Here is a 27,603-nt window from a genome sequence, read left to right as displayed (position 1 = left end):
TGTTAATTGTTATCATAATAAGATCCTTTAGTGCAGTGGTTCCCAAACTTATTTGGCCTACCGCCCCCTTTCCAGAAAAAAATATTACTCAGCGCCCCCTGGAAATTATTTTTTAATTTTTTTAATAGCAATTAAACAGAAAGATAATGCATATGGCAAATGCATCTGTGGCCATCACTGCCCCCCTGGATCACTGCAGCGCCCACCAGGGGGCGGTAGCGCCCACTTTGGGAATTACTGCTTTAGTGGAACAAAAAAATGGCTTTTCAATTTTGTTGTCATGTAGTGGTGCATAGTACTTAAAGTACTTGGTCCACTGGGAGATAGTTTTCTTGAAGAAAGGTGTTAACTTGCATTAGATTAGGAGGCATGAAGATGTGATGGTGTGGTGTCTTGTTTATGTGACCTTAGTTTATGGCAGGAGTAATTGGGAGCTATGCTAGTCCAGCTGCCTTTTCTGTCATTGTATAAGAAAGTAACAAGTACTTTGATTTTGCCACCTGGTTGCAGCACCTTGGTGCCACTGCACACTCAATTGACCATGGTGGTGTTCTGGGAGAATTCCCTTACCTGATTTTTCTCTCAATCTCAACAGACATACGTTAACAGAACTTTTATGATCCTTTTGCTTCAAATGCAATCTTAACCTGTATGAGGAACTTCTGAAGCTGCTGTTCTTATCAATGCTCTTATTACTTCTTATGTCTGTAGTGTTGTTGTTGTTGTTGTTGTTGTGTATTCTGTTACACAAAAAGGAAACATTTAACAAGGAAGTAACCAGTACAGTGTTACAGAATAAGAAAACATTCAAAAGAAGAAGGCTTGTGAAAGAAAAAAGAAGTCAAAGCCATGATTGAAATTCTTAGGCAACTGTTTAACTTGTTGTATGAGGTCACCATCTTTTTCCAATAAAAATGCACCTCTCATGAACACTTGAAGTTTGGGCTTGATCATGTATTGGACACTTCGTGTCATGTGGCTCATTGGAATTGGTCAGCGTTTTGAAGCTATTTTTGCACAAATTGCAGGATTTCTGAGTACAGTACACGTTTATTTTCAAACATTACTCCTCATATTGCATATGGAAACCACACAAATATTCTGTTTCTTATCATTGTTTGAATATAAAGATCTACCATAATATATTTCTTAGATGTATCAGAGAACACATTGCATTTATGCACAGAACTGTTCCTAACATGTGATTATTAATTGCTTTATTTAGTGAGTGGGAAATACAAATAAATTCATTTTTGCAGCTATGAGAATTTTGTTTATAAGGCAAATTACAGATGTATTGCACAGAGCAGGAAAATTCCAGATACTCCTAACAAAATGAATTTCAACATAGAGAAATGTATGGTATTATACTTAGGCAGTAAAAAGGAAATGCACAGATATAGGGTGGGCGACACCTGATTTGAAAACAGTAAAAGTAAACAAACAAATAGAAAGATGTGAAAGTGTCTTCATAGACCACAAGCTAAACACGAATTAACAATGTGGTCCAGCATCTTAAAAAGCCAGTGTGATTCTAGTCTGCATCAATGGGGATATAGTGTTTAGATTTAGGAAGTCATAATCCTACCTTATTCTGCTTTGTACAGACCTCACTCAAAATACCAAGTCCAGTTCTGGGAATTGCAATTCAAGAAAGATGTTGACAAGCTGGAATGTGTCTAGAGAAGTGCGACCAAAATGGTAATAGGTTTGGAAATCAAGCCCTGTTAGAAATGGCTGAGGGAGCTGGTATGTTTAGCTTGGAGAAGAGAAACCTCAGAGAGGACATGATAGCAATGTTTAAATATTTGAAAGGATGCCACATTTTGTTTTCAGCTGCTCTTTGTAAATTGCTTCCTGAAAATTGTGCAGTTTACTCAGCAAACTATGTAACTTGTGTAAAAAAGCTACCGTTCTCATCATTGTGCACAGTGGCATAGGAGGGGGTTATTTTGTTATTTTAATTATCCTTTTTTGAATTGGAAAAACAGACTCACCATCGTCAGTATATATTGAAAATTACTTTGGCATTATAGGAAGCATTTTGGTGTTTGTTTTCAAATTGTTAAGGTTAGCTTCATACAACAATAATTACTGGTAGTTTTTTTTCAAAACATAAATATATCTCATTATTTCTGCATAAATCTTTAGTGGAATAAAAAAATTACTTTGCTCATTTATTGTAGAGTAGTATATAACTCTTAAAGTGATTTGCTCTTGGTGCACTGGGAGACAATTTCCTTGAAGAAAGACTTTAGTTTGTATTAAATTAGCAGGCAGTTCCTGTCTGGGAGCCAGTTGTACTTCTGCCTCTTTAATGAGTGGAAACAGAACCTTCCCTGATCTACCTCATAGAAAAGACAGTGAAAAGAGTGGGAGAAAGAACAGGAAGGTGCTGATGGATCTTTTCTTGTTGATGCGTTACTTTCATTGAGTTCAGCTGTAATTTCCAGATAGTATGTTAAGTTATTGGTTTGCCATTATCTACAATCTATTTTATTTGTTCCTCTTACATTACAGAATCTCGACTAGAGCGCACATCTCATACTATTTCCATTGATTACTTATTGGTTCAAGTTGGTGATATTTAGTAAAGCTCTTAAAGACTTTGGTGAATAAAAAACATTTTTTTCAGTACGGATCTATCTCAGTATAAAAATCAGCAGGAGAGTTGTTTCACTATGTTCTGTTGTGAAAGAGAGCTTCCGTTCTAACTGGCCCTAAACCAGGTGTGGGCAATTTCAGGTAACATAGGGCCATACTGATGTATTACTGTTCTTCTGGATTTGGTATTACATTGTTGATTTCCCAAGTTGTGTTTATTTTTAAGTTTGTTGGTTTTTATAGTAGAATGCCTGACCCTATCAACAAGGCCTGTACTCCCTCTACTCACTTGGCTTTTAAAAAGTATGAAACCTTTTTTCTTGATTGAGTAGGTTTTACGTACTCATGTTACAAAGATGAATAATAATAATTGGATTTAGAAATATGGAGAAGATGAAGATGCGTGTAGGCTGGGCATGTATTTTATCTCCTTCGGGAGAGATAAAGTGGGGAATAATGATAATGATGTAACCTTCACATATTTTTACATAAATCTGTAAAAAAAAAAAGAACTAAGAGATCTAAAAGGAGGTCCTTTGACCTCAACAATGGTATGTTGGGAAAAACGGCAAGGCAAACTTCCAGTAAATAAAATAGACATGCTCCCAATAGGGATCCATAAAGAATAGAAAACCTCAGTTATATCAGAACATGTTAAAGAAATGGGAACAACATGGCATAACAATGATTGGGGACTTATTGAAACCCGACGGAACAGTAATACAATGGGAGGAGTTAAAAGATAAGTACGGGCATGGAAATTGGCTACTATGGAGAGGGTTGTCTAAAAAGTTAAAAGAATGGAAGAGTAAGGAAACCACAGAAACAAATCTTGACAAAATAATAAATCGGAATGTAGAGAAGGAGAAAGGAACTGTGTGATTCATATACAAAATAATCATGGGAAAACAATACAAATACAAAAATAAACTGATCGAAGCCTGGAAGGAGGAACTAAATTGCAGGGAGAGAGAAACAGACAATTGGATAATATCAATTAATAAAATAAAACATTTAAAGATTAAGGAAATTCAGTGGAAAGAGGAGAAATCATGTAAAACTGGGTACAGGATGATGAAGAAAACCATAAACACCAAAGCAGCTTAATGGGCAAAATTCATTGCGGCAGGCTGTAACTCAACGTTATAACTTGCAAATCTTGTAAGAGATGCCCTGGAAAGGGCTTGGTTAACGTAGAAATCATATCCTTTAGTTTCACTTACTTTTGAGAACCTTAGCCTGATTGTTATGTAATAAGATTAATGAGACTTTTAATTGCAGTCGATTTATTTTGATTGTGTTTACACTATAGAACAGCTGGAGAAACCAAGGAAAATGATTATATGCTTGACTTTACTGAGGTATAAATATTCAGTAGTATCCCTGTTCCTTTACATTTACAATAAATGACAATATAAAAATTGACTAAAGGCAAACTAAAGGCTTCTTCCAAAATGTAACTGGGGTGATCTTTTTATCTGCCAGCCCTCATTATTCTCGTAATTTCCATTTTGATGGCTAAATGCATGAATCTATGCTTTTTTAGTATGCTGGGTATAACTGGTGGGCAGGTCTCTAGTCTCCCTTCTCTCTGTTTTGTTATTCACACATTCTAAGCCATCTTGAATCCCATCTTGGGAGAAAGGCAGGATATGAATTTAACAAATAAGCAAACAAGGGTTTTTGAAGGCAGCTGCTGTTTATAACGGGATAGGTAGGGTTAAGTGGTGACACAGAGCTATAGTAGGATCAGCTAGATAAGAATCCCATTCTAATCCAGTTCAAGCTTAAATGCATCATTTATAGCAGGCATATTTCTGCAATAGCACTATGTTTCTCCAGGCCTCCTCCATTATCTTCCTCCATGGTGCTGCTGCTAAAATGATCCAGGGAGGAAGACAGAAGACAGGGAGGAAAAGAGGGAATTGGAGTGTCCTTGGTATCTCCTGGGGTTTGCTTCCAGGACCCCTTGTGGATACCAAAATCTGTTGAGTGTGCAAGTTCCATTACATAAAATGATATAGTAAAATGGTGTTCCTTATATAAAATAGTAAAATCTAGGTTTATTTTTTGGGATTTAAAAATATTTTCAAGCTGTGAATTGTTGAATTTGTGGATATGGAGAGCCAAATGTACTTTCAGAGATTTTGTTAACTGAAGTATGCCTGCACTTTTTGATACCATACATGTTAGTTGGAAAAGCCCAATTTATTCATATACTATTGCCTTTTGTAATTTAGCACACCCATTCCAGCTCTATCAGCATTTTATTCCAGAGGAACACTATAATTACTACATTTTATAAATGCAAGGATTTGGACAGGAAAAACCTTCAATTCAATATTAAATCATTTTGGTTTTTGTATAGTCAAGCTTTGTGTGGTTGTTACTAAAAGCATAAATGATGAAAACTTGCTTTGGCATTGGAAGGAATTTTGGCTGATTTTGCATACTGCTTTGTATCAAAATTTTGAGGGGAAAGTGATCTAGGTGTCTCTCTCAATTTATGGGCCCACATTTAGCATTGTATTCAATCCCTCCCTTCCAGCATTTGTAGAGAAGTTATACTGAGAGTAGCTACAGTTGCTCATCTGTAATTACTCAGTTTTACTTGCCATGTGTGGTGAGACTCTTCCAAGGTAGTGGGCATTTTGAATATCTAATTGATTCTTCAAAATGTGGACGAGATGGCCTAGTTGAAAGTTTGATTCAGTAGAAATGTGTGGTGTGCAGATTGGTCCAGGGAAACAACTAAATTCTATTGTTGTAAAACTTACTCTGATGGTGCATTATTTTTCAAGTGGCTATTTGGCTTTTGAGCAGTTCAGTGGAGCTCTTTTCTCCATTTTAATCATTCCAGAAAGTTAGGTAAAATCAGATATGGCTCAGAGTAGCAGAATTCTTTAATTGGTCAGCTAAGCAGGGAGAAGATGGTTGTCCATGGTGAAGATGAAAACAATTCAAGTGTTTTGGGAAAGAGTTACCAAATTGCTGTCTAGCTGTTATAATATCATGTGTTAGAGACTTAAGTCACTTCAAAGGAATATCAACTTTTTGAAGATATCCTTGGTTTTAGAGATAAGTTTGTGCATTAACGCGGAGTGGATTACTGCTAATAGTGGTACTAAGAAATAGGTATCTTCTTACATCTTGTTAGAAAACAAATTACCTTACAAATTTTATAGTAAAAATCCCTCTAAATAAATGATAAAACACTAATCACAGGTGATGCCGACAGGCTGCAAGGAAGCAACTTGTTTTCTTGGTCTCTTTCTTCAGCTGGTTGTCCAAGGAGGAGGTCCAATTCGATCTCAAGTAAAATATATTATTAATGTATCTCTTAGGTAGGGGAGTTTTCTATCTTGTTTAAATGAAGCAGTGGTGTGACCATTTCTTTAAAAGCCCTCTCTGGACCCCTTCCACATTAATAAATATAGACCAGTATAGAATCTTTTCTGGGTAAAGTGATTAGTTGCTTTCCAACTCCAGTCAGTCTTGGATGATATACTTTTCCTAGACTCCTTGCAAACTGTCTTCAGAGCAGAATATGGAATGTTGTTGTTGTTATTATTATTATTATTATTATTATTATTATTAATACTCCGCTTTATCTCTCCCGAAGGGGCTTAATATAAAAACATTAGCATAGAATTTAAAATACACAAATATTCAAACATTAAAACAGAATTAAATATAAACAGTATTAAAAATTCACAGTTAAAAACCATTAAAACATATTCAAAGTTCCCAAAAACAGCATCCCCTGAATTGATCTTAAAAACCTTCTTCTTTAAAAACCTGTCTGAATAAAAAGGTTTAGCCTGCTGCCAGAAGGACAGAAGGGAAGGGGCCATTCTGGCTTCCCTGGCCAGAGAATCCCAGAGTCGAGGGGCAGCCACTAGGGAAGGCCTGCTCTCTCGTTCCCACCAACTGAGCTTGAGATGATGGTAAGACTGAGAGATGGGTCTTTCTTGAAGCTCTCAGGGCCCGAGCAGGTTCATATAAGGGAATGCATTCAGCCAAATAGCCTGAGACTGCTATGGTCAACTTGGTAAATAATCTTTACCTCAGCATTGACGAGAGTGTGTCCCTGCTAGTGTTTTGGACTTCTTAACAGTGTTCAGTACTATTGACCACTGTGTCCTTCTGGAACGTCATAGGGATTTGAGAATCACAGGCAGATTCCAGATGTTGGAAGTGCTTCTCAAAAACAGCTGTTTTAGGGCATTGCACAAGATGCCATTCTATCTCTAATGCTGTTTAACACCTACCTGAAAACACTGGGAGAGATCATCTGGATGCATGGGCAGGTTGCTATCAGTATGCTGGTGACACCCAAATATATTCCTTCATATCTTTAGGAATAGTATTAGTTAAGGATAGTGTGTCTCATCTGAATGTATGCCTGGAGCAGGTAAAAAAACAAACTCAAATTGATAGAGGTTCTAACCTGAGATTGGAGTTGTATCAACCAATCTTAGATGGGGTTATATTCCCCCGAGAGACTGTATTCACAGCTTGGAAATGCTCCTGGGTCTGTCTCCAAACCTGAGCTCAGGTAGATTTGACTGTCAAGAATGCTTATTATGTTTTTATCTATTGTTATGTTTTTATTTATTGTATTTTAATGGCCCCCCCGGTGGCACAGTGTGTTAAAGTGCTGAGCTGCTGAACTTGTGGACCAAAAGGTCGCAGGTTCAAATCTGGGGAGTGGAATGAGCGTCCGCTGTTAGCCCCAGCTTCTGCCAAACTAGCAGTTCAAAAACATGCAAATGTGAGTAGATCAATAGGTACCGCTCCAGCGGGAAGGTAACTGCGCTCCATGCAGTCATGCCAGCCACATGACCTTGGAAGTGTCTACGGACAACGCCGGCTCTTCGGCTTAGCATTGGAAATGAGTACCAACCCCCAGAGTCGGACACAACTAGACTTAACATCAGGGGAAACCTTTACCTTTACCCTTACTATTTTACTGCTATTGGGACTGGACTTGGACAGAGGTGGGTAACAAATTATTGTTGTTTTTGTTATTATTAAAGGCCAAAATATATCATTTCATGGGTTAGATATAAGTATTATATGAAAACTTCAGATAACAAGAAAGTTGTTTATGCTGTGGTACCATTGGGAGCTAGCAGATCTCATTCATGTCACTGCTGTTCCCAGTGATGAAAAAAAACATACTGTGGAAGACATCCCTAGAGTTTGTCCTCCAGAGCATCAAATCTCAAGTGACTAACTCAATAAAACACAGTGTTGATTTTCTGTACTAGAGGTAGGCACAGTGTGGCCTATAGGCTGCATGGGGACCCCAGGACTGCTTTTGTGGTCTCTAGAGCCTCCCAAGGGTCTCACACACTTATGTGGTCTAGAATGTCCCCAGATGTATCCTAGAAAGAGTAGAGATGTCCCTTAGGCACTGCAAGGATCAAAAATAATGTTTTGATTCCCAGATGCTCCAAATCTCCATTAAGAAGCCTGGGACACATTTCCATCATGTTTTGCAGTCCCTGGGCCCATTTAAGCACAGGAAATGTCATTTTGGATCCTAAAATATTGGGGAAATATTTCCTAGATATATTTGGGAGCAAAAAAACCACACATATTTTAAATTGGTTTTTTTTTCAGGATCAAGTGCCTTTTTCTAAAGGCAGCCAGAAGGCTAACACAGCCCTCCAGCCTTCCACAGTTGCCCATTCTTGATCTATCTATACTTTTTATCATGCAGATTAATTGAATTGTGTAATAATTGGGGCCTTGAGGTAGGTGCTTCACCTAGGGAGAGCCTGGTGAGGTTGGACGAAAATTAAATTTAGACAAAACAGAGGTGCTAAATATTAAAAGTTCTAACCTTGACATCCTAGCTTAAGAAATCTATATCTTGAGTAGAATAGGGAAATGTTAGCTAGACATGTCTGGGAAGTTAGATTTTTAAAAAAAATCTTGGCTGAATATGACAGTTGCCTTAAGTCTGAAACACCTTGAAGGCACAATCAACAATTATAACTAACTTGACTATCTCATCAGCCAAAAGAGTCTGTGTTAGTTAAAATTGTTCTTAATTTTAAATATTGTATTGCTCTTTCGTGGTTTTTTGCACTACGAATAAGAGATGTGCAGTGTTCGTAGGAATTCATTTATGTGTTTTTCAAACTAACCCCCCCCCCCCCCCCCCACAGTCTGAGGGACTGTGAACCAGCTCTCTGCTTAGAATGATTAACGACCCCTGATTTAGGCTGTTCTTGTAACTTTGCAATTACTCATTAAATAAGCCTAAAGGAAAGATGTTCTAGGATCAAGAAATGAAACAGGAGACTTGTTGACTGAATTTTGCAAATCCAACCCTTTATTCATCATAAACACATTACTTACTTACTTAGACGATTCCTCGTAGGCTGAGGATGATGGTCCTTCCCATTCTGGTGTCTTGGGGATGTGTCCGTAGGTGGCTGAAGAAACCAATTTTTGATCCGCATGTTGGCTTGACGTGCCTTCCTCTTGGCCCGTTTTTCCCTTAAGCCCTCCATTTGTGTCTCTTCGAACACCGCAGCACTCCTAGTCACAGCTTACCTCCAGTTAGTGCTCTCAAGGGCCAGAGCTTTCCTGTTCTCAGTGTCTATGCCACAGTTTTTAAGGTTGGCTTCAAGCCCATCTTTAAATCTCTTTTCCTGTCCACTATCTTTCCGTTTTCCATTCTTGAGTTGGGAGTATAGTAATTGCTTTGGGAGACGGTGATTGGGCATTTGGACAACTTGACCAGTCCAGCAGAGTTGATGGCGTAGGAGCATCGCTTCAATGCTGGTGGTCTTTGCTTCTTCTAGCACGTTGACATTTGTCCACCTGTCTTCCTGAGAGATTTGTAGGATTTTTCTGAGGCAACGCTGATGGAATCGCTCCAGGAGTTGAGTGTGATGTCTGTAGACAATCCACGTTTTGCATGCTTATAGCAGGGTTGGGAGGACAATGGCTTTATAAATGTGCACCTTGGTATGTCCCGATCATCAAACACTCTCTGCTTCATTCGGAAAAATGCTGTACTCGCAAAGCTCAGGCGGTGTTGGACTTCAGTGTCAATGTTGACTTTTGTGGAGAGGTGGCTGCCAAGGTAGTGGAAATGGTCAACATTTTCTAATGTTACACCATTAATCTGTATTTCTGGCCTTGCAGAGGGATTGGTTGGAGCCTGTTGGAAGAGCACTTTCGTTTTCTTGATGTTCAGTGAGAGGCCAAGCTTCTCGTATGCTTCTGCAAAGGTGTTTAGAGTGGCTTGTAGGTCTTCTTCTGAGTGCACACAGACTACGTTGTCATCGGCATATTGGTGTTCTATAACAGATGTTGTGACCTTGGTTTTGGCTTTCAGTCTGCTGAGGTTAAATAGCTTGCCATCTATCTGATAGATGATTTCCACCCCAGTGGGAAGCTTCTCATCAACAAGGTGAAGTATCATAGCGATGAAGCTGGAAAATAGGATTGGGGCAATAACACATCCCTGTTTGACACCTGATTCCACCTTAGATGGGTCGCTTTGGGAGCCATTGCTGTCCAAGACTGTTACCATCATGTCATCATGGAGGAGCCACAGGATGTTTACAAATTTGTCAGGGCACCTGATTTTTTGGAGGATGGTCCAGAGAGCACTGGGATTTACTTTGTCGAAAGCCTTTGCAAGGTCAACGAATACCATGTACAGAGGTTGATTTTGTTTCCTGCATTTTTTTTTGGAGCTGTTGTGCAGTGAAGATCATGTTCACTGTTCCTCTGGAGGGGCGGAAGCCATTCTGGGATTCTGGAAGGGTATCTTCTGAGATAGGAAGAGGACGGTTTGCAAGGATTCTTGCGAGGATTTTTACAGCGGAGGTTAGGAGGGAGATACCACAGTTGTTTCCGCAGTCTGTTCTATCCCCTTTCTTGAAAAGGGTGATGATGGTGGCATCCTTGAAATCTGCTGGGATTGTGAGAGGGCCTCTTCGGCCACATTGGAGCTGCGATTCAGCAGGTTCTGGTAGTGCTCTTTTCAACAAAGTGCAATTGATCTTTTGTCCTTCAGAAGTTTGGTTCCATCTGATGAGCGTAGAGGGTGTATGCCATGGATTCTTGGTCCATGGATGATCTTTGCGGCTTTAATTTGTTTTTAAAATGCATACTTTGATGTTTCAACTGTTGATTTTATAATATTATATGATTGTATTGGGCTTGCCCTCGTGTGAGCCACTCCGAATCCCCATTAGGGAGATGGAGGCGGCATACAAAAATAAAATTATTATTATTATATTATTCCTTTTGTTATCAATTAACTGTTGGATCTCTTTGTCATTATCATCAAACCAGTCTTGATGTTTCTTAGTTTGATATCCAATGGTTTCTTCGCAGGCTGTGATGATGGAGGTCTTCAGTTTGTTCCAATGTTCCTCAACATTTTCTGGGTGTTCTGTGGGTAGATGATCTTTGAGTGTTGTTTGGAGAAGGGCTCGTTTGGAGGGCTCCTGAATGGCTTGGGTGTTCATTTTGCGCTTTGTTTTTCTTCCTTGGAGTCTGCGTTTGAGGGCGATCTTGATATCCATTGTGGATCGGATTAACCTGTTGTCTGTCCAGCAGTCATCAGCACTTGTCATGGCTCTTGTGAGAAACATATCGCGGCGGTTTCTGGCACATGTAATTACATAGTCCAAGAGGTGCCAATTCTTTGACCAGGGGTGCTTCCATGATATCTTGAGCTTGTTTTTCTGGCGGAAGAGTGTGTTGATGATGACAAGGTTGTGTTCTCTGCATTAGGTGAGAAGCAGTTGCCATTCGAGTTGCTGTTTCCAACACTGTCTTTTCCTATGGTCCCTGGCCACAGGTCGGAGTCTCGTCCAACTCTTGTATTAAAATCCCCCAGGAGGATGATTTTGTCCTCCTCAGGTATCTCCGATAGGACGATGTCCAGCTGACAATAATTTTTTCCTTGATGTTGTCGTCAGCATCTAGTGTTGGTGCATAGGCACTTATGATGGTTGCCTGTTGGTTTCTGGCAAGGTTAATTCAGAGGGTTGAGAGTTGTTCGTTAATGCCAATGGGTGCTTCAGTCAGGTGCTTCATTAGATCATTTCTGATAGCAAAGCCAACTCAGTGTATTTTTCATTCTTCTTCAGGCAGTCCCTTCCAGAAGAAGGTGTAGCCTCCTTTTTCTTCCTTCAGCTGTCCCTCTCCTGCTCTCTGGGTCTCCTGAAGCGCTGCTTTGTGAATGTTAAAGCGTCCTAGTTTCCTTGCAATCATAGCAGTCCTATGTTCGGGGCATTCACTGTCAGTGTTGTCCAACAGTGTCCATATGTTCCATGTCCTAAAGTTCATTTTTCTTTTTTGGCCGCAGGGTGGTGACCCCTCTGGACGCAGCAGTCCAGTCGGGGATAAGAAAGGCAGACTATGTTTAGGGAACCTTTTCTAACCCCTTCCCCATGTGAGGTGAGCAGAGCGGATCCTAAAAAGAGCTGCTTAGTCATGGATACAGCTGCTGGACTACTCAACTGCCTCGGACCTTGAGGTAGAACGACTGAATCCATATCCACTGCCCATATGCCATTCTGTGAGTAGGGGCTTCCAGATTTCACAGTCCTGCCCCTGTCGCCACTCGCTGATCGCCATGGGACTTTTGTTGGTTTGCTTTTATTTTTCTTGGAAGATTCGTGTGCGTGATTTTTTTTAATGTGTGGAGGTCGGTGCATGGCTGATCAACACACAGTCTTCACAGAGTGCGGTCCCAGCCAGTGGCATGATTAACATGATGACAGTGGCTTCTCAGTCTATTGCAGCCTTCTTCCGCCTTCACAGCCGTTTTAACATGTACCATGTTATCCTCCGCCTGCTTCGTCGTTGAGGTCTTAGGGTCTTCGGATTGTTCTTGGTCTGGATCCTCCCTTGTGGCCCCTTCCTGGGAGTGCATCACTCCAGTGGTTGTGCCTGCAGGTTCATTGGAACACACAAGCCCCCTTACTATGACAAGGTGACAATCAATTGAGGGGGATAAACACATTATTCAAGTGCCCAAAGAATTGACGTGCATATGGACATCATGTGATGGCCAATATAGAAATAAATTAAGTTACATAATTGGAAACAGAAGACAGAGAAGCTCCATTCTCTCTGCAAAAACAAGACCGAAAAGCAGTTTGTAGCATAGACTATAAATTGCTAATATGAAAAATTAGAGTAAAACTAAAGAAGAACACTACATAAACCAGGATGCCAAAATATAACCTGAAGAACATCCCCAGAGAATCGAAAAATATTGTAAGAATAGATTTTCACTGTTAAGCATAATTGATCAGAAGACTTCTCGACTGAAGCTAGGAATATTGTTGGGGAGGACAGCAAAAAGACATTATCCAAAGAGAAGTCTCAATGAAACTCTTCAAGAAGTTAATGACAGATGAGAAACAAAAGTAAAAGGTAATAAATAGAGTTGTTCATGACTTGTGCATAAGAACAAGGAAAACTATTATAATGCAGAAAAATAGAATGCAACATTTAAAAAAGGAAGAACAAGGGACCTCTTCCAGAAGATATGACAAATCAAAGGGAAAATTAAACCAAGAGTGGGGATGCTCTTATGGTCAGATGGAGAGCACATTACTTGAAGTAGAAGATAGTGGAAACAATACAAGGAAGAACTATATAAAAGAGATGAAAGGGTGGTAGAGTCATTCGAGGAAGAACCATATAAAGAATTCCAGAGCATTTGGCAAAATAAATCCCCAAGAACAGATGGCATACCAATAAAAATGTGTCAGGTTAGAGAGATAGAATCTACTCTAGTTCTAACTAAAATCAGTCAAGAAACAAGACAATTGCCCATAGACTGGAAATGCTTAATACACATTCCTATCCCCAAGAAAGGGAACATAACAGGATCATTGTTAGTTTTTCATATGTGAAAAGTTATGCTCAAAATTCTGCAACAACGATTTTAGAAATCATGTATGCAGTGAGAAATGCCTGATGTCGAAGCAGGGTTCAGAAAAGAAAACTGCACTAGGGTTCATATTACAAACATTTATTAGGTAATGAAAGGTATGAAAGGTTTTCAAAAATCCAACCTGTTATTTATAGATTGCAGCGAAGCCATTTATTGTATAGATCATGAAAAACTATGGATCACTCTTAAAGAAATGGGAGTGCCGAAATATTTTAACTGTCCTGATGCATAAACTGTACTCGGGACAACAGGCCTGTATAGGACAGAATGCAGAGAAACGGAATTGTTTCCAATTGGCATAATGATTGAAAAAGTCTGCATTATACCACCATATCTGTTTAATTTGCACATTGAATGTAAAATATGTAAAGCTGAAGTGCAAAGATAGGTTTATAGTTGGATTTTTGGAAACAAAAATAATGACCATTGATGATTTACAAAATGTTAAGGTACATGATCAAGACATAGAAATAGTTCAGGATTCCCATACCTCAATTCAGACATTAATTAGAATGGAGCATGTAGTCAAGACATCATAAGAAGACTTGAAAAAGACTTCAAAGAGCATTTATAAAGAAACTAAAGAAGGCTCTGATTGTCAAGATGTGCCATTCAATACTAAATTTGAATTGTCTATGGCATTGTATTTCCCATGTCTATGTACTGTGAAACTGGATAGTGGAAAAAACTGATAAGAAGAAAATTCATTAATTCAAACTGTCGCTTTGCAGAGGAGTTCCGCAAATGTTATAGATGGCTAAAAAGACAAATAAATGTGTCTGGTCCAGGTCTAGCCTGAACTCTCCCTAGAAGCCAAAATTATTAAACTGAGGCTGTTGTGCTTTGACCATATCATGAGAATACGTGACTCATTAGAAAACACATTCATATTTACTAAGGTAGAAAGCAGCATGAAAAGAGGATAACACATTCCATATGTTCAGTCAAGGTAAGCACCGCCTTGAGTCTATTAATGATAAATGACTTGGATTCTCTCATTCACAGGGTCACCATAAGTCAAAGTTGACTTGTTAGCAATTAACAGCAACATTCCATATAACATCTAACCTCCATACTAGTGACATACCTGTTGCTGGCTCCTCTCTTGAATAGGGATATTTATTTAGCCATTTGAGTCTTGGTCCACAAATATTTAGGCTGTGACATGCTGTATAGATCCCGAGTGTATGTTTCCTTGGGCAGAGCCTTGGGACAAGGGGAGGGAATAAATGTGAAACTAATCACATTAATTCACAAATGTTAGAAAGTAATGCCAGTGGTTAGCTGTAGAAATCTTCCATAATATAGGCAACAATTTTAAGTGACTCATAACTTCATGTTTTTATATTTTTAGTCAAAACAGAAGGAGGCTGCTCTTTCATGAAGATATAAATGTCTATTGGGGAAATGACAAGGAAACATTAGAATAGTTAAATATAATTATATTATATAAGTTATAATAAAGTATAACTGGATACAAAATGTGGAGTTGGTCTGCTGAACTCTGAACATAATTGAGATGATGGCAGCTGAAATTCCACAGTGACAAATGGTCTTAGCTTTTATACAGTAAAGAACATCATTATGGTTCAGTGTATTCCCAAAGCCTTTGTTTGGGGTATTCACTCGGGTGAGTAGTCTTCTGCTGATGGAAGCATTATCACAAGGTCTAAGAATTGTTAGAAACTACCCGAGCTGCTATGTGAAGGACTTAAAAGTTATTATTGCCCTTCTGGTGGCATTCTTGGCAATGATGGTAGTAAAATCTACCATAATATTACTAATAACTAATACCTTGTATTAGTTAACACAGATAATACTTTATGGATTGTTTGAATTTTATATATATGTATGTATAGAATGAAAGAGAGAAATCTCTCTCTATATATATATGTGTGTGTGTGTGTTTGAATTCTTCAAAATAATAAAGCATTATCTGTAGATATGCACAATCATTCATAGCCGAGTGTGATTGTCTTCCAAGTGTTGGAGGTAAGTCCATAAATGACTATAGAGACTGATTCTGGATCTACATGGTCTGTCACAATGAGGACATAAGTTTGCAGGTGGAAAGCTGTCCCGACAAGGGCTCTCTTGATGTGCCTTCCTCTTGACACGTTTCTCCCTTTTGTCCTCTATTTGTGCCTCTTCAAAATCTGTAGCACTATTGGTAACAACTGACCTCTAGTTACAATGCTCAAGGACCAGGACTTCCCAGGATTTGGTGTTTATTCCATACTTTTTAAAGGTTAACTTTACACCCCTCTTTAAGTCTCTTTTGCTGTCCACCAACATTCTGTTTTCCATTCTTGAACTGAGAATATAGTATTTATTTATTTATTTACAATACTTTTACCCTGCCTTTCTCACCCCAGAGGGGACTGCTTTGGGAGATGCCTCTTCAATATATTGCTTAGAATTCATTGCCCCAATTTTTGAGAAGTACATGAGTATCCCTTAACTGGTATTTCAAAATCCAAAATACTCCCAAATTGTTCACATGGGTAGCTGCGTTAGTGACATCTTTGCTTTTTGATAGTTTGGTGTACATAAACATTGTTTCATGCACAAATTTATTTCAAATGTTGTGTATAAAATTATCTTCTGGCTGTGTATAAAAGCTATGTCATAAATGAATTTTGTGTTTAGACTTGGGTCCCATTGCCAAAGTATCTTTTTATATATGTTTAGGATGTGTCAAAAGTAATGAAGGAGTTTCAGTATTTAATAACGCCTTTGTTTTTTACAGTAACATAGTATCAAATACAGTATACAGTATTTCACTGCATAATAGTTACACTTCTATTTTTTTTAAGAAAAAAGGGGTGTGTGACTATTATGCGATGAAATATTATATATAGAAAATTTACCTTGCATGTGAAAACTTTTTAAAAAATCTATAAAGAAAAATAAAGAAAATAATTTTCAATACATTATTAAAACATTCATCCTCTTCATGACGTTTTTCCCACCCTAAGAAAACATAAGTACATATTCTAAAAATTTGAAAAAAAATGTAACATTATTTTGGGTAAGGTATACCACTATGACCTACCACGTAATTTAAGATCTTCAGGGGAGGTCCTGCTCTTGGTCCCACCAGCCTCACAGGTACGGCTGGTGGGGATGAGAGATAGGGCCTTCTCAGTGGTGGCTCCTCAGCTGTGGAACTCCCTCCCTAGTGACATCCGACAGGCTCCATCCCTTTTGAGTTTTAGAAAGAAAGTGATAACCTGGCTATGCGAGCAAGTGTTCAAAGAATAAGTTTTTTTGGCTTTGACTCGGTCTGGACTAAGGTTTATGTACAAGGTTCTGTGGATGAATGGCTCAAGTATTTTGTATTGTTTTAAATCTGTTTTTAACTGCTTATGTTTTATTCTTTTGTATTGTTGTGTATTGGCATCAAATTCTGCCAGTTTTGTAAGCCACCCTGAGTCCCTTCGGGTGAGAAGGGCAGGATAGAAATGATGGAAATAAATAAATACCCAACCTGTATCTGTGTTTGTAAAATTATCATGTTAGATACAGATTACAAATTCTTTTCAAGACTCCCAGGGTCCTGTGAGGGAATGGAAAACTCTTGGGAGTTTAAAATATAAAATAAATTAATAGTTTCTTGAAAATTTTGATAAATCTCAACCACATTTGTATAAAATTTGCATCAGCTAAAGTGTAACCACATGTTTACCATTATGGGGCCTCAACATATATTAAATTCTCAGTTAAATGTGGACTTGAAATTTAAGCATTACTGAAATATTTCAGTTATATGTTTAAGAGGAGTGGTTATATGTCTTCAAGTTAACCCCCGTGTATGATGTACCTATCATAGGGTTTTCTTGGCGAGATTTATTCAAAGGTGTCTTGCCATGGTCTTCATTTGAAGGTCACCTAATGGGTTTCCATGGCTGAGGGGGGATTTGAATCTGGTTTCCTGTAATACTACTCAAATTACTACTTCATGCTAACTTTTCCATGTTTAAGAGTAATAATGTGCATATTTAATAAAAAGTCTATAAATAGGAGTTGGGGATGAAAAGAAAACCTTTTATTAGCAAATAGCCACAGACTAAGTTGCTGAGAGGAAGTGTTTGATATGGATTTTCTGTGCTAGCTCAGTGATAATCTCAGCTGCTGTTCCTAGATACATAATAGAAAGCAGGTTTTTGTGACGTGTGTATGTAATGTGTGTAGGCATGCCTACAAGTTAATTTTTGGGAACTTTATGAAATTTCACAAGATTTTCTAGGCAAGAAATATTCAGAGATGGTTTTGCCATTTGTTTCTTCTGAAATATAACCTAGAACCTGGGTATTGTTGGCAGTCTTCTACTCAAGTACTAACCAGGGCTGATCGTGTTTAACTTGCAACATCAGGTGGGATTTGGTGCCTTTGAGGTACTTAAGCCTCTGTGACATGGCTTAATTCTTAATCCGAGCCCAATTACATGTGAAGGTTATGTGCCATCAGGAACCATATCCAGAACCATGCTATTTTTAAAAATTATTGTATGCTATTTTTTCCATGAACTTCCTCAACATATTTGCTGTAATGAAGGGGCAAACCAACTTCCTAATGACATTTCAGAATATAAACAATTTAAGTAAAAACATGGTGATTTTCCTTTTTATGAAGTACAGCTAAAGCATTTTCTGCAGAGACCACTGTAATCATGCACAACAGATATGTGTAAATGTCTAAAATAGCTAACAGGTGATGTTCAGAAAACTTTTACTGTTGTCGAATATTCCGTGATGCCAACATTGAGCTAAAGGGACCCCATTTTGGGTCACAACCCACTGTTTAAGACGGAACACTCTGGAAAACCTGTTCCAGTTGCTTTATGATGATGATGATGATGATGATGATTATTATTATTATTATGTTAATGTTTATTTATATTCTGCTTTTTCTCTCCATAAGAAGATTCAAAGTGGCTAACATTAAAAGCATTACAATACAATTTAAAATACATAAATATACAAATATTAAACAGTATTAAACATCATTAATATTATAAACAATTCAGATTAAATCCCCAAAAACATTTTTTAAAACGAAAAAATCCACAACAGTCCCTAACATCTGAACAACCTTCTTTACAATAGCATGGGGGACAAACCAGCCAGTGATATGAATGTTGATATGTTCCAAATCCAAGATGCAGGGTTAGAACAGTGATCAAAGCAAATTGATTCCCTCCTAAGACCATATAGCCGTGGCTGCTATAGGTGACAGAGCACCAGGGTTAAGCTGCCTGGTGTGTCTGCCTGCTGAACCCCGTCACATGGGGAGGGCAGGGCCAAAGGTTTTAAAAGCCTTGTCTGCCCTCCTTTGGCTATCTTTCTCCTGTTTATGAGGCTGGATCAGGGGAGCTGCTGCTTTGCTCCATAGGATCTGTAGCCATGATCTGTGCTGATCCTTTTTACCTGGTTTGTTTTGCAAAAGTTGACACAGGTATGAAGGTGAACTGCTAAATGGGCAGAACTGCAAGAGCTGGGAGGCAGGTTGCTATTTTTGAACCAGGCCTTGCCTGTCTTACTGAATAATCGAGTTCTAATTACTATGCCTTTGCCTCTCAGACATTTACCCTACAAATCAAATCAAAATCAAATCAGTTGATTTGATTGAGTCATTTACCCTACAATTTGAGCTGTTTCTGCCCATGGTGATTTTGGCATAAATTTCTCAGCAGGTCATATGGGGGACATCCAGCTTATGGGCTATATAAGGCCCACAGAATCATTTGATCTGGCCCGGTGTGGGCGAGGATGCCTGCCCCAGTCCATTGAACCCATTGCTCCGAATAGTAGTCTCCAGGACTCATAACAATGGATTTAAATTACAATAAAGGAGATTTTATATTATGGGAATTTATTTGAAAAGAGGAAGATAATTGCTGCTGAGTTATATTTCAAAATATTTCTGTGTATCATCTTTTTCTGGCAATGGAAAAGAAAACTAATAAGAAGTTTTTTTCCTTTATGGTTGAATAAAGGTGTTTAGAAATAAGTATATGTCAAGCTGAGGATGGGCAGGAAATAAGGGGAGTAAATAAAAAGAGTATTAAATGCATGATCAAATGAAATACTAAATGCCTGATACACTTTGAGTAATGGTCCTTACACTATACTGATAGGGATGCTTAAGCTTTTAGTCTTTGATAGAAAAATAGAACATTATTTTTAACATACACATCGAAAAACTATTTGCCCATGGGGTGTTTCTTGTGATTATAAGAAATTGGTGAACTGATTGATAGAGTTGTTGATTCTTCAACATTTGTGGTATCCAAGATCAATGCAACATAGATCACAAAGCCTCTATTAAAAATAGTTTTAAACAAAGAAAATCTTAATGCTGGCAACTGAAATCTGGTAAGTAGTAATTATAATTATTAATCATGTAACTTAAAAACATTGAATCAGTAATTTGGCAATATTATAATGTTAATACTTTTGTATTTCAGGAGGTGAGATGTTTCCAGATTGGAACCCAGCTTCTACTTAGGAATGCCTGGAAGGCAGAAGAGCTATGATCTTTAGTCTGAGAAATTGAACTGCAACATCAGTTTTAAAAACATGTGTAAAGAATACGGTCAATAGAAGAAATTAGAATGTTACTGTTGTTAATTTAAGATTAGTCTTGATAGATGGAAATGTTTCACACAATTTAAAATGACCAGTAAAATTGTTATAAAAACAGATGCTCCTTGGTTTTTATTTCACTTGGAATTGAATGGAAAATAATAGCAATGAAAAACTGAGTAATGAAATTTGAATGAAGTTGTTCGTTTTAAACAAATAGTAAGCTTATAGTTTATACACAAGCAAAACATTTGGTTTGTTATATTTTTCATTGACATTTCAGTGGTATCATTGTAGAATGCCATTTAAGATATAGGTTATAAATATTTCTAGGAAGCTGAAAAAGAAAGTGTACATGACATCTGGTAGGGAAGGTTGAAAAATCTGTCTTGTCACTTTCAATAACATCAGAAAACTCTAGGTCACTATCAGTGGTTCTTCTAATGAATACTTTTTTCAAAAAACAAATTAGGATTTGTTTGCATAGGTCTTAATACTGTGAAAGAGTTGCAAGAACAGGCATTCAGTGAGTAGTTGAGGGTTTTAACATTCCTGCAGATTTTATGAAAAGAAAAACTCAGAGGCCATGCCAGCTTTGTTTAGCTGCTAAACTTTGGCATATCTTATGACATTGCTAATGGTTCACACTCCAAGAAATGCTTCCTTTACACATTCATTGTTCATGATAGACATTTGCTGGAAAGTTGTTCTATGTATTTATTTTGTTCTAGCAAACTACTAACTGTAGGTCTCTTGAGCAGCACACAGTGTTTAAAAAATAAAATACAATCATAATACAATGACTAAGAAACTAATTGTTGCCTGAGCAGTTGTGATGCCAGATACCATCTTGTAATACAGAATGTCCATGTTATTGAAAACATGGGGAGTAGGGAAGAAGCATCACACAGCACATGTTTAAACTGTAAATCACTGCCCAAGATGTCAGCCTGGATGGCTTTAAAAGGAGATTGTTTAAACTGGGGAATATGAAATGGTTGAGTGTAGCTCACATACTTTTGATAGAGTTCCCTTTTGAGCAAATGAGTGGCCACTTTGAGACTACAAAAGAATTTGGTCTAATGCAAAAGATGTGAAACTGATGAGACAACATGGAGGGATAAAAAAAATCATACAAGATATCTTTCATAAAACCAACCTGAGTAACTTACAACATTAAACAGAATGCAACCATTTTTCTCCTGAACAAAAATTAATATCTGAAAGAGACTCAGAGGCCTTTCGCAGTTGCAGTTCGGGATATAGAGAAAGTATTGGCAATCAGAGAATTCAGATTTCTTTCAGAAGTTGATACTTTGAGATTTTGCTACACACAGAGAGAAGAGCCCTACTTTTAAAATATCTGACATTCTGCAGATGTATATAAAGTTTTTAAAGCCCAGCACTTTTAATATAAGAGAATCTGTTTTAGATCTTCATTATTGTCTCATGCTCCTTGTTGCCCTCCCCACCTGCTATATTCACATTCCACCCTTTATCTTCAACTTCTTGGCTAAAGTACTAGGAAAAAATGTACACTTACTTGGAAAATAGCCTGCTGGGTTTTGTGCAGCCTCTTGGAGTACAAATGGTCAGGGCTCCACTATGAGTTTGGGGTCATGTAATAAGAGGTTCTATGAGGAAGCTTATCCATTTTGTTTCATTTTTTTTGGGAACTGATTCTTTGTCTGTTTTTGAGCTATTCTTGCAGGTTTGTGGTAGACAAACAAATAGATGGAAAACAAATGACAAAACAAAGTGTAGTTTTACCTCAGCTCCTCCCTCCTCCATACCCTGTCAAACCTAACTGTTGACTTCTCCACTGGCTGATAATTTAGCCGTATGATACCAGCATCTCTGAAGAAATAAATAGGCACAGTCTTGGTGAGGTTTCTTCTAAATGTAGAAGAACTGAAGAAATCAGTATAGCAATTAAAACTCTTAGGGCTCAAGGGAGTGTATTTAAAGGAGAAGAATAAAGTTCTGGTGAAAAGGTAAATATTAAAACATTGCCTTCAAGACAGTTAAAACAAAGCCAAAATGCTGTAATAGTAATAATAATATTAGCATCTTCAATCTTAATTTCTATAATATTTAGAAATTATTATAGTAACCGATTGCTACTTATTTGCTATCAAGTCTATTCCAATTTATGGTGCCTCTATCGGTGACACCTCCAATTGATCACTTGCCAGTAATATTTTCTAAATGGTTGTCACTTTTGAAAATGAACTTTATAACATTATACTGTTGTCGTATTCTAGTACTCAATATATTTGTTCAGAAGATCAATTAAGATGGATTTTAATAAAGGCCAATGGGTTATAGTGTTTTTTTATGATGCTCTTACATTAAATGCCTGTGTAATCTCTTTGCACTCATTAATTTCATTGTAGTATCCGATTTGATGCACACAGTTTTGTATATGTTGTCAAACAAACTAGGAGAAGTATTTAATAAAAGTTGTAAATAAATGAAATAAGTATCACCCTACAGAATAATTAGACCTGACCAACTACTGTCCGGCAATTAGATCTTTCAGGAGGAGGCAGAAAGTTGTACATCCAATTCCTTGTATGAAAATGACTGAGTTAAAGATCCATAAACTAAGTAAATGCTGTTTTTAGAGCATGTAAGATCAAAATTCAGTTTCCAGAAATTGGGTATAACCTTCTATGCAAATTGCCTGTTGCCTGTAGGATGTTGTTGCGCTTCCCCACTTCTATCAGCCCTAAATACCTTTTGAAAAACCCCTCCAGAAGATTAGAGGGAATCTTCCCAAAAGTGCAACAGTGTCTTTTATAGCTGCAGTAGAAGAAGAGAGTCATCTAGTATGGGACAGAGTTTTTTCACTATTTCTGCATGTTTCCACATCTCTAAGACTAACCTGTATTATTCAGTAGAGTTGATATGTGTGTGTCTGGGTGGCAGGGGATGGGGGTACAGAGAAGAAAGAGAAAGATCAATGGTGAAAATTCCTTCTCTGCTCACACACAGTTGCATATTTTACATCTGTCCGCTCCAGAAGAGAAGTTGAAATCTAGCTTGCATGTTTCTAACTTTTTTAAAAAAATGTAAGAACAATCAATATCAAAAAGAAATAATACTGCATTCACAAAGCTGTTTTATAATACTGTAAAACTATGTTACATTAAGTAAAGTTTGTCTCTATTTGTTTTTCATTACTGTGTTTTAATACTAATATCAAGTAAATACAGAATGTATGGTATGGTATAATATGGAGTATTCAATTAGGCCTGTTTTAATAGAAACTCCCAAACAACCAGGAACTATATTTATCCGTCATCTACAAACCCCATTGGTGTCAGTTAACAGATTTAGCATTACAGTGTACCCTCACTTATCATGGGAGTTAGGTTCCAGGACCACTCACAATAAGTGAAAATCTGTGAAGTAGGGACACTATATTTATTTTAATATGTATACATTATTTTAGTGGTTATATACTATTTTAAGTCTTTATCAACGAATCGTGTGTTGATAAATCGCCTCCTCCTCCTCCCATTGCCGCTTGGACTCCTTTTCTCTCCCTTTGGCTTCTCCTTCCTCTCTTCCTTAGGCTGTAAATTGTAATTATTTATGATTTATAATAGTCTTGTAGAGTTTATTGAAAAACAGTGAAACAGCAAATCTGCAAAAAGTGAACCACAAAGTAGAGAGGGAACACTACATATTATGTATTATGTTGAGGCCATTTCTGCTGGCAGTCCTTTTAATATGTCAACAAAAAATACTACAAGGATTGTTTCTTTATACTTTTTTTCAGAATTCTTGCCAAATTTATTTGCTGTTGAAGCTTTCCTAGATGTTTTAGGCAACAGATAATATATTTGTAACAAGCCATTTCCAGACTATAAAATGTTTTGGAAAACTGTTCCCAGGGAAAAGAGGGAGGGAGAAAGAAAGAGGGGAAGCAACATAAAACGGGATACAGGATAAGGTAGAAAATAAAATGAGTATTTTTGAGAACCTCAGACAGACAGCTATGTATAAGATTAATAGGATTTTGAGTGATAATAGAGTAGCTAGAGAAATCAAAGGAAACTCTTACATGCTTGATCATACTGAGGTATAAATATTCAATAGTATTTCTGTACCCTCATATTAGGTAAGGATAAGTTCATGGGTGAGAATGGGGAGGTGGCAGGATTGGGGGAAAAAACTGGCATTTTGATTGTTTATTGATTTCGTGTCAAAAGCATTGTACAACAAATACATTTCAAATAATGGAAATTAAAAAAAGAAGAAATCACAAGCAACTAAATAGTTTTGGACCAAAAGCGGGCAACAGCAACCGCATTGTCTGTAGCTTTAAACAACTCCTCCTCCGTGCATGAGGCAGGGCATTGTGGGCAAGCATACATATGCGGAGTTGTTTGTTCAGCTCCACAGTCACACAAGGTGGAGGATTCCTCCAGGTAGTGCCACCTTGCCAAGTTGTCTTTTGATCTGCCCACTCCACTTCTGAGTCTGTTCAGGGACTTCCAAGTTGCCCATTCTTGGTTTGCCCCTGGAGGAAGACCCTCTTGGGGGGCCATCCAGTTAGAATTGCCAGGTTTAGCTGCCCAGAGGGACACTTGCTGTTGCTGGAGGAACATCAAGAGGAGTGGTGGTTCTCATGAAGCCCTTCCTTGACTTGAGTCTGGTGGGAGGAGGCTGATAGTCATGCAGTGGATGGCTTTCACAATGTTCGACCTTTTTTCTCTCACCGTTAGCAGCAACTTCCCGTCGCACGTCAGGAGGGGCAATGCCAGCTAACTTGTAGAGTTTATCAACAGGTGTAGGTTTAAGGCATCCTGTGATGATTCTGCATGTTTCATTCAGTGCTATGTCCACCTGCTTTGCATGGGCAGACTTGTGCCAAACAGGACAGGCATACTCTGCAGTTGAGAAAGACAAGGCCAGGGCTGATGTTCTTATTACTTGTGGGTCTGCACCCCATGCGCTGTCAGTCAGTTTCCGCAGGATGTTATTGCGTGCAGCTACTTTGTGCTTGGTGTTCATGCAGTGTTTCCTATATGTTAGTGTTCGGTCTAAGGTGACACCAAGGTATTTAGGATGGAAACAGTGTTCGAGCTCTTGGCCTTCCCAAGTAACTTTCAGTTTCCTATTGGCTTCGCGGTTACGTAGGTGGAAAGCACACACTTGTGTCTTGGCAGGGTTAGGCTTCAGGTGGTTCTCTTTGTAGTAGCTGGAGAGATCTTTCAAGGCATTGGTGAGTTGCTTTTCAACTGTTTCAAAATCTTTTGCTTGTGTTGTAAGGCCAAGGTCATCAGCATATATAAAGCTCTTTGTGAGTGGTGGTTGTGGCTGATCGTTCGTGAAGATATTAAATAAGGTTGGTGCAAGAACGCTGCCTTGGGGTAAACCATTCTTTTGCCTCCTCCATCTGCTTTTCTGGCCCTGAAACTCCACATAGAAGCTGCGGTTTTCTAAGAGGGTCTGGACAGTTTTTGTAAAAAGTCCCGGGTGATATGGTAGACTTTATGCAGCATTTTTCTATGTTGCACTATGTCATAGGCTGCCGTAAGGTCCACAAAGACTGTTCCCGTAATGCAGCCTTTTGATTGTGGAATATCAAGGTTGTATGTCTATGTGTGTGTACATGTGTGTATATATTCCACAGTAAAAAAGTTAAAGGAAAAGTTTATGTCAACACCTGATGACACCTAATTGTATTGATAATGATGAAATGCAAAGAGAGGCAGTATCTTACATTGTACCAGCTATCTTTTTAGTAAATAAAAGAATCGCAGATTAACTCAGTATTACATCCTCTGCATAGGCTAACAAATTTTAGTGCTCTGCATTTCCTGTGTTGATTCTAGCTTGTGAGTCAGTTTGGTTGCACTGTAAAATGAAGCATTAATTAGAGTCTAAGGGCCTTTCCACACTGCCATATAATCCAGAATATCAAGACAGAAAATCCCACAATATCTGCTTTGAACTGGGTTATCTGGATCTACATTGCCACATATTCCAGTTCAAAGCAGATAATGTGGGATTTTATACAGCTGTGTAGAAGGGGCCCAAGTCTTGCTTACATGCCAGAAAAAGTAGTTTGTTAGAAGAAATGTAGCTAGATAAAAACATTTTCTTTCAAATATTCCTGTTAGCCAAGAAGTATCGCACCCTGCCTCTGCTTTCACAAGAGATATGGATCTGGGAAAACAGTACAGTTCACACATCCCTTTTTTAAAATTGGAAGACATGTATCAGTTGTTTTTCTTTACACATGACATTAAAATAGATTTATTTCAAATGTCACAACTGATTTGTGTTCAGTCTGGAAACCAAACATATCTTGTCAGTAAGATAATTTGAGGGTTATCATAATGTTACAACTTAAGGTCTTCCAACATACATTTTAAATTTAATGTCATAAAATATCCATGCAGTTGGTTGCATTTGCAAACAAAATTAGGATAAGTGGTACAATTATATCCTAGTTTATTACTCACAATGTGATTTTATTTCACCAGTGTTTTAGTGGTGCATCAACCAGTAATGCTTGAGGGTTAGCGTGTACGCGTCTTTGCTATTAAACATGTTTTGTCTTAGGCCCAGTCTAAGCTAGTGCTCACTTTGATTCTTTTCCCTTTGTTCAATTTACCCCCTAAAGCACATTGCTAGTTGCATTTTCATGCATTTTTGCCATAGCAGAAAAATCCGCATTTGACCTCTGTTTTGCAGTGAGTTTCTGGGGTTTTTGGCCTGTGGACCAGTAGCAATATAGAGCTAATGTATCTGGAGCGCAGTTGTCATGTTGCCTTTATTTTTCATCAATATTTCAGGTGTTTAAAGCAGCCACAGCTTGTCCTCTTATTTTCTGTGATGATTAACATGTTAATTCTCCCCACCCTCCCTCTCTGACCTTTTTCCATCAGGGAATTCTCATGATTGGTGATAAAGAAGTGACTCTGGAATACTGCCAGGCCCCAGAATTTTGGATGTGCAAGCAGGTGAGTGTGTGGAAAGAGCAATGTGGTTTGTTGCAAACATTTCTTATGGCCTGTTGCTTTCTGAGGGAGAAATCTTGAGCCAATAAGAATTGTGGAGGGATATACACACCTTTTTGTAGTAGAAAAATATCTCTCTCTGTGTAAAATATGTGTTTTATTTCAATATAGATTCTCCTTTTGCCCACAACCTGGTGTCAGGGCTAGGTCATTGGTAGGAGGAATGCATGCATATAACTGGAAAGTTCTTCATGGAGGGGGACTATTGAATTCATGGAGGGGGACTATTTTTTGGTCAAAGGCCTCATTACCTTAGGGGTAATCTGATAGTGGTCAGTGAAACTGAAGCCATGGGTATTTCTGCCATCACCTTCTTTCTTCTTTGCCATTTTCCCATGTTGTAGGTTGCTGTAGATGAGTTTTGAAAATTGGCCAAGGGTTACATGTTACCTACCTTTGTTGCAGAACAGATTCTTTCTGA

At 38.0% G+C, this 27,603-nt stretch overlaps 1 protein-coding gene across 2 annotated transcripts in view; it reads left to right on the top strand.

Moving 5' to 3' along the window:
• rbm6 (RNA binding motif protein 6) overlaps positions 1–27,603 on the top strand; it is a 74,910-nt gene that overhangs the window by 32,320 nt on the left and 14,987 nt on the right. For both annotated transcript variants that reach the window (XR_010002668.1, XM_003217610.4), the window contains exon 7: positions 27,051–27,125. Coding sequence is in view for 1 of the 2 variants with exons in the window: in XM_003217610.4 (XP_003217658.2) it covers positions 27,051–27,125 (75 nt within the window). In the remaining variant the exon portion in view is untranslated. The remainder of the gene's footprint in view (positions 1–27,050; positions 27,126–27,603) is intronic.

This window comes from Anolis carolinensis, chromosome 2 (genome assembly GCF_035594765.1).
Source record: "Anolis carolinensis isolate JA03-04 chromosome 2, rAnoCar3.1.pri, whole genome shotgun sequence".
In the NCBI taxonomy this organism is placed as follows: domain Eukaryota; kingdom Metazoa; phylum Chordata; class Lepidosauria; order Squamata; family Dactyloidae; genus Anolis; species Anolis carolinensis.
The sequence above is the reverse complement of the archived record's forward strand: the minus strand, read 5'-3'. Positions and strand labels throughout refer to the sequence as shown.